Here is a 12,717-nt window from a genome sequence, read left to right as displayed (position 1 = left end):
ACGAGCGGTTGGTTTATGCCGATCTCGCCTTCGGCTGTGGCTCGGCATTGCTATAAATTCGTTATTTCGTGACCGGAGTATATGAGTTCCACCAGAGGCGGGTTGTTCCTTTTCTGACTCTGACTACTCGCGTTAAGGTTTTCATATTTGTATTAATTTTCGGCAAAATAAAGTCCCGACCTAGGAAATTAAGGAAAATACGTCTTTTCGTGACGGTAAAAGGTTTCCAATCAGGGATTGGAACCGGAACCGATTGCATTTATAAGCTTCTGACTTGCAACCGGAACCATTATTTAAAAAGTTTTGATAACCGATACAGTTATTATTAGTGCCAGAGAACCGGTATTTTTCGGTTCTCTCCCTTTTGTAGGTAGAGTCTACGCGGAACCCTTAAAAATGATTCTACCTAAATAGTGCGGAACCGGAACCCATATTTCATATGGGGGGGAAATTTTAGAAAGTTTAAGACTCCTCACTGACGTGTCCGCGCCCCATTTTACTCAATTTCGCCCTTTTGATAGGTAAAAATGTGGTTGGTAAAAGAAAAGGATTCTGTTGGTGGGAGAGATTAGCAGCCATTTTTTGAATTTGAAGTTCAACAATTATGCAAATTCAGGAAAATAACCCTCATCCTAATCGAAAGGGTGGAGGAAAAGAATTAGACTCTTGGAGCAATGATGTCATTACAACTTTATATAAGAGCAAATCACTTGGAACTGTGAACAGAGTGTGTACTTAACCCTCAAACTAAGGGTGGTTTGACTGCTAGACACTCCAATGCAGTAAATTTAAGGTTGTAGCATTCCGTTCCATTCTCATCAACGTCGTTCAATCGCAAGGCTCGAATTACATCTGCCGACTCCGAACCGAATTCCCGCTGGATCTCGCCGGGAAGTTCAAATGGGACTCGTGAAACGACAAATTCTGGAAAAGTCCGCGAGGTTATTGTTACTCGGCGGGCAGCTTTTCTTACCTGAAGCATCGGCGAATGGAATCTTCCAGTGGTGCGGATCCATGGTGATGTCCATCACCTGAAAGCCTACTTTCAGCAGTACCGCGCGGATATCTTCGTCAGGGTGTGGGGTCGACTCGTAGGGGTTTAAATAGTTTTCGTATTGGGAAATGTGCGGGGTCCACTTTTCCATTTTGGCCATGTGCGACATTATCGAGAAGAAGTTGTTGTGCATCGAGCACGTGAAGGCGAAACTTCCACCCGGCTTCAACATGGTGTAGATATTTCTTAGAGCGAGCCTGCAATTGAAGGATGAAGAAGCGCACTCACTGCAATTTATCAATTACTCCAATTCCCTCACGAAGTGGAAGCAGTAAAACGAGAAGATGTGGTGGAAGACTTCCCGGTGATTCGCTACGAAGGCGCCATCGGAGACGACGTCCACGTTCTCGAACTTCAACCTGGAGTCGTTGGTCGCGTACTTCGCGTTTGCGTAATCGACCAGCGCGCCCTGTTTGTCAATCCCGACGATAAGCGCCGCTTTGGGAAGGGCCGGCACGAGCGCATTGTTTGTTACGTTTCCCGGGCCGCACCCGATGTCCAAAACGGCGCAGTCGTCCTTCCACTTGACAATCCCTGCACATTTTTTAAAAACACGTTCGGCGTCCTTTTCATTTTTTTTACTGAGCTCCACATATAGTTGTGCCTTGTTCATGACTGGACTGTGAACTTGAAAATACTAAATTAGGTAATCACTTTTTTATCGCAAATTACGCCGATAGCGATACAGAGTTATCGGTGTGCCTTCTGGGGCAAATTATGGCAAAATCAACAGAAAACAGCATGTAATAGATTATAATAGCGCTAACGCCATAGGTCAGTCGAGAATTCGTTTACAATGATAATATCTTGCGCAAGAAATGAATTATTTCATTTGGTAAATGTTATCGTAATTGGCCGTATCTGGAATACCGACTCTTTCTCTAATTTGGACGCCCTTGATTGAAATTCCGGTCTCGTGACAGGGTAGCCGATCTTCGATCGATATGTATCCGCCAAATAAATGATCGTAAGTATTTTATGCGATCGAAATTTAATTCGCGAATTCAAAGGGATTTGCACATTGTACTTCCACAGGTAATCCTCGAGGTTCTTCTCCGCGAACTTGTTCACCCACTCAAAATATACAACTTTCTACTTAGTATATTTTGAACCACGAAATTAACGCTCTCGTGGCCCAAAAACGAATACCTTCATTCTCCCTTCTCTAGATTTGTCCCTACCCTTTTCATCTGTCGACAAGACCACCCAATAGGTTAACGCGGCCATATCCAAAACGTGAACGAATCGGATTCGTCAAGCCTAACCAATGAGGCGCGCGCTAGAGTCAATTAAAAAAAAATGCGATACTTAAGAAAACTGCATCCTGACTGAGCTGTTTTGGTCAACGTTAGGGAAGTAATTTTTTCAAGCCACTGCGCAACCAGAAGTCGGTGACTTATGAAATTATGGATCGCCAAATTCATTCGGAAACCATTGACTTTTAAAACTATGGAAATAAACTTTTGGAATAATACCCTGTATACTTATGACCTATAAAACGCGCAACTCTAACAAAAATTCGAAAAAGATCAAGCCCAATGATGCGCTCCCGTTACATGGGCCATGGGAAGCTTCTAAGAGTCGTACCAATGCACCTCTCTGGCATTAGAAAAGGCAACTAAATTACCTAAGTAACCACAAAAGGCTACAAAATAAGCATGAAAGGTGGTTAGTGGCGTGTCAATCGTTGATATGTGGCGCAGGTTAGAAAGTCGAGCTTCAGCGCCATCTCTTGACAGCATGGGTTTGCAAATAAGGGTATAGGGAGAGAAAGTGAAAGAAAAGGAAGACATACAGGAAGTAGAAGAGGAGGCAAAGAGAATGAGAGTGAGAACTAATAATAACCCCCTCCCCCAGGAAAGAATTGAACTCTTGGAGCAATGATGTCATTATAACTTTATATAAGCGAAATCATTTGGAACTCAGAACGATATTTATTTGTGTAAGAACTTAACCCTCAAAGTAAGGGCGGTTTGACTGCTAGACACTCCAATGCAGTAAGTTTATAGTTGAAGAATTCCGTTCCATTCTCATCAACTTCGTTCAATTTCAAGCTTCGAATTGCATCTGCCGACTCCAAAACGAATTCACGCTGGATCTCGCCGGGAAGTTCGAATGGGACTCGACAGACGACAAATTCTGGAAAAAGGCGCGAGGTTATATGTTACTCGTTGGGTAGCTTTTCTTACCTGAAGCATCGGCGAATGGCATCTTACAGTGTTGCGGATCCATGGTGAGATCCATCACCTGAAAACCCACTTTCAGAAGTAGCGACCGGATTTCTTCGTCAGGGTGCGGGGACGACTCGTAGGGGTACAAATAGTTTTCGTATTGCGAAATGTGCGGGGTCCACTTTTCCATTTTGGCCATGTGCGACATTATCGAGAAGAAGTCGTTGTGCACCGAGCATATGAAGGCGAAACTTCCACCCGGCTTCAACATGGTGTAGATGTTCCTTAGAGCAAGCCTGAAATTGAGGGATGAAAAAGCACACTAACCATCAATTTATCACTTACTCCAGTTCCCTCACGAATTGAAGGCAGTAAAACGAGAAGATGTGGTGAAAGTCTTCCCGATGATTCGCAACGAAGCCGCCATCGGAGACGACGTCCACTGCCTCGAACTTTATCCTGGGTTCGTTGGTGGCGTACTTTGCGTTTGCGTAATCGACCACCGCAAGCTGTTTGTCAATCCCCACGATAAGCGCCGCTTTGGGAAGGGCTGGCACGATCACATTGTGGGTTACGTTTCCCGGTCCGCACCCGATGTCCAAAACGGCGCAGTCCTCCCTCCACTCGACAATCTCTGCACATTTTTTTAAAACACGCTCGGCGTCCTTTTCATTTATTTTACTGAGTTCCACATAAAGTTCTGCCTTGCTCATGGCTGAATACTAAATTAGGTTAATTATCGCAATGAACGGTGATAACGGTTTTTTCATTGCGATTTACATATATCAGCTACAGACTAATCGCTATCTTTCAACTGAAATTGTTACGAACTTACGCGCGCGCTCGTGCCCAATTTATTGTCTCTAATGAATTGTTTATTAATTTACAATATTTAATTCGCGCATTCGAATGAATGTGAATCACTGATATTTGCCCATTTAATTTCCACGCGTAATCCCTTAGGCCCATCTGGGCGATTTGATTCATTTGTTCACCCACCCAAAATATGCACATTTTCGCACATAATTTCTGATTAGAAACTGTTGCGCACGATGACTTGCCGCAATCCCTGAGGTCCTTCTCCGCGAACTTTTTCACCCACTCAAAATTTGCTACTTACTGTATTTTGAACCACGAAATTGTCGCTCTCGTGACCCAAAAACGAATACCTTCATTCTCCCGTCTCTAGATTTGTCCCTACCCTTTTCATCTGTCGACAAGACCACCCAATAGGTTAACGCGGCCATATCCAAAACGAATCGGATTCGTCAAGCCTAACCAATGAGGCGCGCGCTAGGGCCATAAATCAAATCCACGGTCAATAAAAAAAAACTACGTCATCTTGACTGAGCTGTTTTGCTCAACGCCTTTAAGAATTAAGTATTGTCGCCAGTAATTTTTTCAAAGCCACTGTGCACTCGGAGGTCGGTGACATGAAATTATGGATCGCCAAATTCATTCGGAAACCATAGACTTTTAAAACTATGGAAATAAACTTTTGGGATAACTACCCTGTATACTTATGACCTACAAAACGCGCAACTCTAACAAAAATTCGAAAAAGGTCAACTCCAATAAGGGCTCCCGTTCCATGGGCCACGGGAGGCTTCTAAGAGTCGTACCAATGCACCTCTCTGGCACTAGGAAGGTAACTAAATTACCTAAGTAACGACAAAAGGCTACAATTCTACAGGTCACATTCTATAAGCAAATTTTTTTCCGGGTCGATGTGAGACAATTTTTTTTCGGGGCTCAAAAAAAGGCAGTGTATAACCTTAGTTTTTTACCAAAAATCGACTACACCAAAATTTCTCGGGAAAACACTTTTTCTTATTAATTTGGGTGCATAGAATCCAAATCAATTCGTACTTTTTCGATCAGACTTCTCAATCAAAAGTTATAGACTAGAAACCAATTTCGAAAAAAAAATTCAAAGGGCTGTAACTTTTGAACTAGTAGCCCAATCTTGGAACTGTTTGAAATTATGGATTCTACAAGCCACATTCTATAAGAAAATTGATTTTCGAGAAAGGAGTACTTTAAAATGTTTTTGTGGTGCCCCTCAGAGCTACCCCCCCCCCCCCCCGCCACTTTCATTACTACACTAATACTTTAATGGCCCGTAACCTATGCAATTCCACCTGGCCCGTAAGTACCCAGTCCGCCTCTGATCGTTGAAATGTGGCGCAGGTTAGAAAGTCGAGCTTCAGCGCCATCTCTTGACAGCATGGGTTCTGCAAATAAGGGAATGAGGAGACAAAGAGAATGAGAGTGAGAACTAATAATAACCCCCTCCTCCACCCGAGAAGGTAGATTGAATGTTCGTCTTCCTGCAACTGTCATAAGATCATCGTGTGCCGGGGGGTTTTGGGGAAGGATGTAGAACGGGGGGAGGGGGGGGTGAATATCCCCTAGAGAAGAAAGATAGGGATACATACGAATATGAGCGCGTGATTCTGTTTAGAGTATTTTTCGCTAATAACCCCCATCCCAATCGCAGGGGTTGAAAAAAGAATTGAACGCTTGGAGCAATGATATAAGAGAAATCGTTTGGCACTCAGAATGATGTTTATTTGTGTACTTAAGCCCAAAACCCTTAAAGTAAGGGCGGTTTCACTGCTAGACACTCCAATGCAGTAAGTTTATAGTTGAAGAATTCCGTTCCATTCCCATCAACGTCGTTCATTTTCAAGCTTCGAATTGCATCTGCCGACTCCAAAACGAATTCACGCTGGATCTCGCCGGGAAGTTCGAATGGGATTCGACAAACGATAAATTCTGGAAAAAGGCGCGAGGTTATGTTACACGTTGGGCAGCTTTTCGTACCTGAAGCATCGGCGAATGGCATCTTCCAGCGTTGCGGATTCATGGTGAGATCCATCACCTGAAAGCCCACTTTCAGCAGTAGCGATCGGATTTCTTCGTCAGGGTGTGGGGTCGACTCGTAGGGGTATAAATAGTTTTCGTATTGGGAAATGTGCGGGGTCCACTTTTCCATTTTGGCCATGTGCGATATTATCGAGAAGAAGTCGGTGCGCACCGCGCACGTGAAGGCGAAACTTCCACCCGGCTTCAACATGGTGTAGATGTTCCTTAGAGCAAGCCTGAAATTGGGGAATGAAGAAGCACACTAACCATCAATTTATCACTTACTCTAATTCCCTCACGAATTGAAGGCAGTAAAACGAGAAGATGTGGTGAAAGTCTTCCCGATGATTCGCAACGAAGCCGCCATCGGAGACGACGTCCACTGCCTCGAACTTTATCCTGGGTTCGTTGGTGGCGTACTTTGCGTTTGCGTAATCGACCACTGCGCCCTGTTTGTCAATCCCCACGATAAGCGCCGCTTTGGGAAGGGCTGGCACGATCACATCGTGGGTTACGTTTCCCGGTCCGCACCCGATGTCCAAAACCGCGCAGTCCTCCCTCCACTCGACAATCTCTGCACATTTTTTTAAAACACGCTCGGCGTCTCTTTCATTTATTTTACTGAGTTCCACATAAAGTTCTGCCTTGCTCATGGCTGAATACTAAATTAGGTTAATTATCGCAATGAACGGTGATAACGGTTTTTTCATTGCGATTTACATATATCAGCTACAGACTAATCGCTATCTTTCAACTGAAATTGTTACGAACTTACTCGCGCGCTCGTGCCCAATTTATTGTCTCTAATGAATTGTTTATTAATTTACAATATTTAATTCGCGCATTCGAATGGACGTGAATCACTGATATTTGCCCATTTAATTTCCACGCGTAATCCCTTAGGCCAATCTGGGCGATTTGATTCATTTGTTCACCCACCCAAAATATGCACATTTTCGCACAAAATTTCTGATTAGTAACTGTTGCGCACGATGACTTGCCGCAATCCCTGAGGTCCTTCTCCGCGAACTTTTTCACCCACTCAAAATTTGCTACTTACTGTATTTTGAACCACGAAATTGTGGCTCTCGTGACCCAAAAACGAATACCTTCATTCTCCCTTCTCTAGATTTGTCCCTACCCTTTTCATCAGTCGACAAGACCACCCAATAGGTTAACGCATCGGATTCGTCAAGCCTAACCAATGAGGCGCGCGCTAGGGCCATAAATCAAATCCACGGTCAATAAAAAAACTGCGTCATCCTGACTGAGCTGTTTTGCTCAACGCCTTTAAGAATTAAGTATTATCGCCAGTAACTTTTTCAAAGCCACTGTGCAATCGGAAGTCGGTGACATGAAATTATGGATCGCCAAATTCATTCGGAAACCATAGACTTTTAAAACTATGGAAATAAACTTTTGGGATAACTACCCTGTATACGTATGACCTGCAAAACGCACAACTCTGACAAAAATTCGAAAAAGGTCAAGTCCAATAAGGGCTCCCGTTATATGGGTCATGGGAGGCTTCTAAGAGTCGTACCAATGCACCTCTCTGGCACTAGGAAGGTAACTAAATTACCTAAGTAACGACAAAAGGCTACAATTCTACAGGTCACATTCTATAAGCAAATTTTTTTCCGGGTCGATGTGAGACAATTTTTTTTCGGGGCTCAAAAAAAGGCAGTGTATAACCTTCCTTTTTTACCAAAAATCGACTGTACCAAAATTTCTCGGGAAAACACTTTTTCTTATTAATTTGGGTGCGTAGAATCCAAATCAATTCGTACTTTTTCGATCAGACTTCTCATTCAAAAGTTATAGACTAGAAACCAATTTCGAAAAAAAATTCAAAGGGCTGTAACTTTTGAACTAGTAGCCCAATCTTGGAACTGTTTGAAATTATGGATTCTACAGGCCACGCGCTCGTCGAGGTTGTTGCGTTCAGAAAAAAAGTTCCATTTCGGTTTTTCTAACGGGCAAAATTCTAAATGAAGTTTTAGATAAGGATTATATCTAACATTGGCACGTGATCACAAGACAGGGATTGCATTCGCCGAGGACGCGCCACATACATGGTTTCCGTTCACCCCCAACGAGACCTGGTATGGGAATTTCTGAATCGTGGTAGCCACGCCGCCAATTATGCTCCTCTTTTTATCAGGAGAAGAAAATGGACCAGGAAGTGTTTATAATACATTTCTAACCATTTTTGTGTCGGTGTATCCTGATATAATCACTGTTTACATTGGGTTTACGTTGAACTTTGACTAAATGCGATTAGCCATTCTTTTTATCGCGGGTCACTCAATAATTTGCCGGAAGTAAAATGTGAGTTCATTGTTTGATAATGAATAGAGCTGAATGCTTTATAAATCACAACCACCCCGCAGAAAGGGAGGCGAAAAGCGCTGTGAGAAAATTGCTGCCCTTCGTTCAATGGAAAAAGGATTGCAAAGTGCTGGATGTGGGATGTGGAACAGGCAACGTAACGCACGATGTTCTTCAACCAGAGTTACCAGTAGCAACAAGGGAAGTTATCGGGATCGATAGGGACAGAACCGTGGTGGAGTATGCCAATCTTAACTATGGAGGGAGAAAGTTACGCTTTGAACAAGTTGATATTGTCCACGACAGGAAGTTCGTAGATGCTCACCTCAACTACTTTGACCACATCTTTTCCTTCTCGTGTCTGCACTTTGTGCGTGAACAAGGGTGAGTCTCGAATTTTCCGATGGCCTCTCTACCTGTATTCCATTTCAGGACAGCACTAAAACATATTCGTGAAATGCTGAGACCCGGAGGTGACTTCAGCTTTTCCTGCGTCACCTCCAACAATTTCTTCAAGGTCGTGGCTCATATGGCCCAATCGGAAACGTGGCGCCCTCACATCGCCCACTACGAAAACTTCATCTCGCCCTATCAGTTCTCGCAAAACCCGATGGGCGAACTGGTAGATTTTCTGATTAGAGCCGGATTTCGGGTCACGAGTCTGGCAATTGAGCCAAGGGAAGCGGAACTGCCACTCTCGTACTGTCCAGGTAATTGAAGGTGATTGTCCCTGTTAAACGACGATAGTTTTCCAGCGCACTTCATCTCGCACATTCCAATCGAAATTCCGGCAGATCTCCATCGCGAATTCGGACTCGCAGTATTGGAGACAATCAGAGAGCTTAATTTGAGTCGTTTAGCCCAAGACAACGTGGAGTACTTCAATGCTTATTTCGATGGCATTTTTGGTCATGTGATACGGCCAAATTAAATACTCACTTTTGGACTGTGACAAATTTATTAATAAATACATCGCTTTTCTATTCAAACAGAAATGGAGACGTTCAGAGGGGTTCTCTCGTGTTATGTTCTCCTGATCCTGTGCGAATATCTAAAGAATCGTAAAAATGAGATAACGTTTAAGGTTTGAGAGAGATCTGTACTTTCTGTAATGCGCACAACTCCTCTTAAAAGATCATTCCTTCTAAAAATGGTTAAAAAATGTTTATATCAGGACCGCAGCAACACAGAATAGTTAAACTAAACATACAGAAAAAGGTTCTGACGCATTATGTTTTATGTACAAACACTTTTCTACGTATAGTTTCCCTAATTTATTACAAGCTTCCTTTTAAAGCATGATCGTATCAGGATCGCAGCAACACAACAAAGTCAGAAATGTATTGGTGGACACTTTTTCAACTATTATGTCTTCACGATACGATTATTGTACAAGACAAGCAGATGATAAATTTGTTAATACATGCAGTTTGGCTTACTATGTTCTCCTGACACATGCCTCTCTTCTTAAAGCAGAATTTTAGGAATTGGGTTTATATTTATTGGGACAGGTTCCATAGTATTATTTTCTCTTGATACAGCAGAACTAAGTTTTCGTAATCTTCATTTGTATCAGGATCGCAGCAACACAGGTATGTTTGCCTGATACAGACACCGTCTTGAATTAAGAACTGCAAAAAAGGAAGAATGTGAAAAATCCGTTACCTTCCCACTTGGATACAGACCAGGAAGAGAGTGAGATACACGTTTCCTCGCGTTCCCGATATAAATTTCTCCTCAAAAATTATGCATCAGGGTCATATAATGCGTTATATAGATACATTTTCCTCATTATTACAAGCATCGGAGAGTGCACACTTACATTATACATTCTCCTGATGCAAATAAGATCCTAGGAACGCGAAAATGTTTAAAATGCATCTCACGAATTATGGTTTCCTGCTATGCTATGCATGATTTCTCGATTGTGTCTCACTGACACGAATTTCACCTAAAAAGTGATTGTATCAGGATCGCAGAAACAAAAAACGAGGTGCAGTTTATTAGTACTCATCCCCGCACGTTTCCTCGTTTTACGTTTTAGCCGATGAATAATTATCGTGTCAAGGTGCCAGTCCTCTCGAATCATGTTCTCTTGATACTAGCTGAAATGATGATCTCAAGATCAAAGATTAAATATGTACCTGCTTAAGCATTATGCTCTAACCTCCCCTTTTTCGAAATGAAATGTTAGAAATTCCCTCGAAGTCGTATTGTATCAGGACCGCAGGAATGCAAAAAAAAACCATTTATGCTCTCCTAATGCGAGTACCTACCTTTTTTAATAATTGTACGCTTGTAAATTTGTCAATAAAATCCTTCCGCTTATTATACCCTCCTGATATAAGATTCTCTCGCCAAACCAGAATCGCACAAATAAAAAACGCTTCAAATTTATTATTTTGCCCTTGTAAATTTTCCCACAAAATATATTGTATTAAAATCCACGTATGTGTAAAATAGTATTAATTGATTACCTTGAGATAATGAACTTGCCAAAATTTATCTGCAGTAGACAAGTCGATTAATCTGTCAAGATAAACCTATGACGACCCGTCCTTAAAATTTAGAACAAATTTCAGCGTAAGTTTTAGACCTTTTCTCGTTCCAGATTAGCTCGAGCATGAATAACGTCGTGCGTTACATAAACCATAGCTCGCCCGCGCAGAGGGAAGCAAGATACATCATAGGAAGATTTGCGGAACTAGTTCAGTGGAAGAATAACTGTAGAGCTCTGGACGTCGGGTGCGGACCCGGCAATGTCACCCACGACGTTCTTCTTCCAATTCTACCGAAATCTGCTGAACTGGTGGTGGGGATTGACAAACTGCAATCAGCAATCGAGCATGCTAACAAGACGTACGGAGGAATTCCCAAGCTGATCTTCCGACAGGTGAACATGGTTAGTGACACAAACTTCACTGAAACCCACGAGGGGTACTTCGACCACGCATTTTCCTTCTCATGCCTTCACTTCATAAAGGAACAAGAGTAAGTCCACACGACTCAGGTCATCTCATAATCACCTTCATAGAGTTGCACTGGGAAAAGTGTGGAAGATGCTGAAACCTGGAGGAGACTTCAGTTTTACTTCGGTTGTACGTAACCGACTCTTCGTCATAATATCCCGCTTGGCCGAGAAGGAAAAATGGCGCCCGTACATCGGCGACTACGACAAGTACATGTCGCCCTATCAATACGTAACGGATCCCGAAGAAGTTCTCAGAGAAATTCTGCAAAAAGTTGGATTTGAGGTGTCGTACCTTAAAATGGAAGCTAGAGAGATGAGATTTCCGCTCGCCTACTTCGCAGGTAACTCACCCACAGATCTCGATCAGATCTTATCGTTTCATCTAGGACACATCATATCGCACGTTCAGACGAGTATACCGTCCGATCTCCAAGAGGAATTCGGACGAAGTGCCTTAGACGTAATTAGAGAGATAAACTTGAGCTACTTAGACGACAACGGGGAGGAGATGTGCAATTACGATTTCTACAATATATTTGGTCATGTCAAGAGACTATGATTAACGCTTTTTAGATAAGATTATAGACTTACAAATATTTGAGATATCAACTAACGAACGTATGATTTTCGTTTCATTTTCAGAACATCTCACACATCACTAAATGCCAAGTGCCAATAAACTTTATCAAAGAGAAATTTGCATTAGGAGAATATAATAAACGCGTAATTGTAGTGGTAGAATATTACAATAAGTCCGCCTATCTAAGTTTAATTTACTACACGACTCTCCAACACGGATCATAGGATGACCAATACGACAATTACCATATTTGTCGACACATGATTGCCAATTTACCGCTAAATCTCTGATGCACATTTTATGCGTACGGGAACAGAAAACGAAAACTCTTTTTACACCACAAAGGGCAAATAAAACGTGTAGATACCTGTGTTAACAAATACGGAAAATGCCCTATAGGACCACGTTGGGTAATAGTAAACCTAGATACCGGATTCGGCGTACCCCTCCGAATTGCCTCGATGCCATTAATAAAGTACATTGCAAAGTGTAAACATGCAGATGGAAGTAATTAACCTCCAAAAGAGCCGATTAAATTAAGCCAAACGTTTGATTTATATTCAGTTTCCACCGAGTCCTTAGGAGAGACTTCTAACTGAGTCGAAGGATTGGACTTTAAGGTTAAAATGAGTTTGTGAAAAAGGCGTCATCTCATCACATGACAAAAGAACAAATAAAATGTGTAAATTCTATACAGCAATATTCCTATGTCAACAAATACGGAAAATACAATCTAGGTCAC

At 42.3% G+C, this 12,717-nt stretch overlaps 4 protein-coding genes and 1 long non-coding RNA gene across 8 annotated transcripts; 1 reads left to right on the top strand and 4 right to left on the bottom strand.

Annotated features, from left to right (window-relative positions):
- Positions 1-669: 669 nt before the first annotated feature.
- On the bottom strand, positions 670-1,975 carry LOC116161043 (juvenile hormone acid O-methyltransferase-like). Its single transcript, XM_031474234.1, has 3 exons — positions 1,300-1,975; positions 974-1,251; positions 670-924 (listed from the first exon to the last, which is right to left on the bottom strand). The coding sequence occupies exons 1-3, from the start codon at positions 1,665-1,667 to the stop codon at positions 743-745; spliced, it is 828 nt and encodes a 275-aa protein (XP_031330094.1). The 5' UTR covers positions 1,668-1,975; the 3' UTR covers positions 670-742.
- Positions 1,976-2,977: 1,002 nt separating this feature from the next.
- On the bottom strand, positions 2,978-4,990 carry LOC116161044 (juvenile hormone acid O-methyltransferase-like). The gene is made up of 3 exons (XM_031474235.1): positions 3,571-4,990; positions 3,244-3,521; positions 2,978-3,193 (listed from the first exon to the last, which is right to left on the bottom strand). Exons 1-3 carry the CDS (start codon positions 3,936-3,938, stop codon positions 3,012-3,014), a joined length of 828 nt encoding a protein of 275 aa, XP_031330095.1. The 5' UTR covers positions 3,939-4,990; the 3' UTR covers positions 2,978-3,011.
- A 335-nt stretch (positions 4,991-5,325) lies between these two features.
- On the bottom strand, positions 5,326-7,773 carry LOC116161045 (juvenile hormone acid O-methyltransferase-like). Its single transcript, XM_031474236.1, has 3 exons — positions 6,379-7,773; positions 6,052-6,329; positions 5,326-6,003 (listed from the first exon to the last, which is right to left on the bottom strand). Exons 1-3 carry the CDS (start codon positions 6,744-6,746, stop codon positions 5,822-5,824), a joined length of 828 nt encoding a protein of 275 aa, XP_031330096.1. The 5' UTR covers positions 6,747-7,773; the 3' UTR covers positions 5,326-5,821.
- A 156-nt stretch (positions 7,774-7,929) lies between these two features.
- On the top strand, positions 7,930-11,129 carry LOC116162303 (juvenile hormone acid O-methyltransferase-like). Of its 2 annotated transcripts, XM_031475899.1 has the most exons (4): positions 7,930-8,198; positions 8,258-8,808; positions 8,857-9,134; positions 9,180-9,383. In XM_031475899.1, the coding sequence occupies exons 2-4, from the start codon at positions 8,444-8,446 to the stop codon at positions 9,353-9,355; spliced, it is 819 nt and encodes a 272-aa protein (XP_031331759.1). In that variant the 5' UTR covers positions 7,930-8,198; positions 8,258-8,443; the 3' UTR covers positions 9,356-9,383. The 2 variants fall into 2 exon arrangements, with proteins under 2 accessions (XP_031331759.1, XP_031331761.1); XM_031475901.1 differs by lacking the exon at positions 9,180-9,383 and adding an exon at positions 11,036-11,129 and having other exon boundaries at positions 7,930-8,808.
- Positions 9,537-11,879, bottom strand: LOC116162304. 3 transcript variants are annotated; one of them, XR_004143531.1, is made up of 4 exons: positions 11,746-11,879; positions 10,110-11,687; positions 9,864-10,055; positions 9,537-9,568 (listed from the first exon to the last, which is right to left on the bottom strand). It is a non-coding gene; the product is annotated as an uncharacterized LOC116162304 (long non-coding RNA). The 3 variants fall into 3 exon arrangements; XR_004143530.1 differs by lacking the exon at positions 9,537-9,568 and having other exon boundaries at positions 9,915-10,055; positions 10,110-10,375; positions 10,435-11,687; XR_004143532.1 differs by lacking the exon at positions 9,537-9,568 and having other exon boundaries at positions 9,915-10,055; positions 10,110-11,657; positions 11,746-11,873.
- Between the last annotated feature and the right edge of the window lie 838 nt (positions 11,880-12,717).

Source organism: Photinus pyralis, unplaced genomic scaffold (assembly GCF_008802855.1).
Source record: "Photinus pyralis isolate 1611_PpyrPB1 unplaced genomic scaffold, Ppyr1.3 Ppyr1.4_LG10, whole genome shotgun sequence".
NCBI lineage: Eukaryota > Metazoa > Arthropoda > Insecta > Coleoptera > Lampyridae > Photinus > Photinus pyralis.
This window is presented reverse-complemented; position numbering and strand designations above follow the sequence as displayed.

Coding starts and splice junctions, on each gene's coding strand:
- LOC116162303 (XM_031475899.1), top strand. CDS start 8,444: ATGAATAGAGCTGAATGCTTTATAAATCACAACCACCCCGCAGAAAGG. Junction 8,809..8,856: donor CACTTTGTGCGTGAACAAGG/GTGAGTCTCGAA, acceptor ATTCCATTTCAG/GACAGCACTAAAACATATTC. Junction 9,135..9,179: donor GCCACTCTCGTACTGTCCAG/GTAATTGAAGGT, acceptor ATAGTTTTCCAG/CGCACTTCATCTCGCACATT.
- LOC116161043 (XM_031474234.1), bottom strand. CDS start 1,667: ATGAACAAGGCACAACTATATGTGGAGCTCAGTAAAAAAAATGAAAAG. Junction 1,252..1,299: donor CACTTCGTGAGGGAATTGGA/GTAATTGATAAA, acceptor CTTCAATTGCAG/GCTCGCTCTAAGAAATATCT. Junction 925..973: donor TCCATTCGCCGATGCTTCAG/GTAAGAAAAGCT, acceptor GGACTTTTCCAG/AATTTGTCGTTTCACGAGTC.
- LOC116161045 (XM_031474236.1), bottom strand. CDS start 6,746: ATGAGCAAGGCAGAACTTTATGTGGAACTCAGTAAAATAAATGAAAGA. Junction 6,330..6,378: donor CAATTCGTGAGGGAATTAGA/GTAAGTGATAAA, acceptor CCCCAATTTCAG/GCTTGCTCTAAGGAACATCT. Junction 6,004..6,051: donor GCCATTCGCCGATGCTTCAG/GTACGAAAAGCT, acceptor GCCTTTTTCCAG/AATTTATCGTTTGTCGAATC.
- LOC116161044 (XM_031474235.1), bottom strand. CDS start 3,938: ATGAGCAAGGCAGAACTTTATGTGGAACTCAGTAAAATAAATGAAAAG. Junction 3,522..3,570: donor CAATTCGTGAGGGAACTGGA/GTAAGTGATAAA, acceptor CCTCAATTTCAG/GCTTGCTCTAAGGAACATCT. Junction 3,194..3,243: donor GCCATTCGCCGATGCTTCAG/GTAAGAAAAGCT, acceptor GCCTTTTTCCAG/AATTTGTCGTCTGTCGAGTC.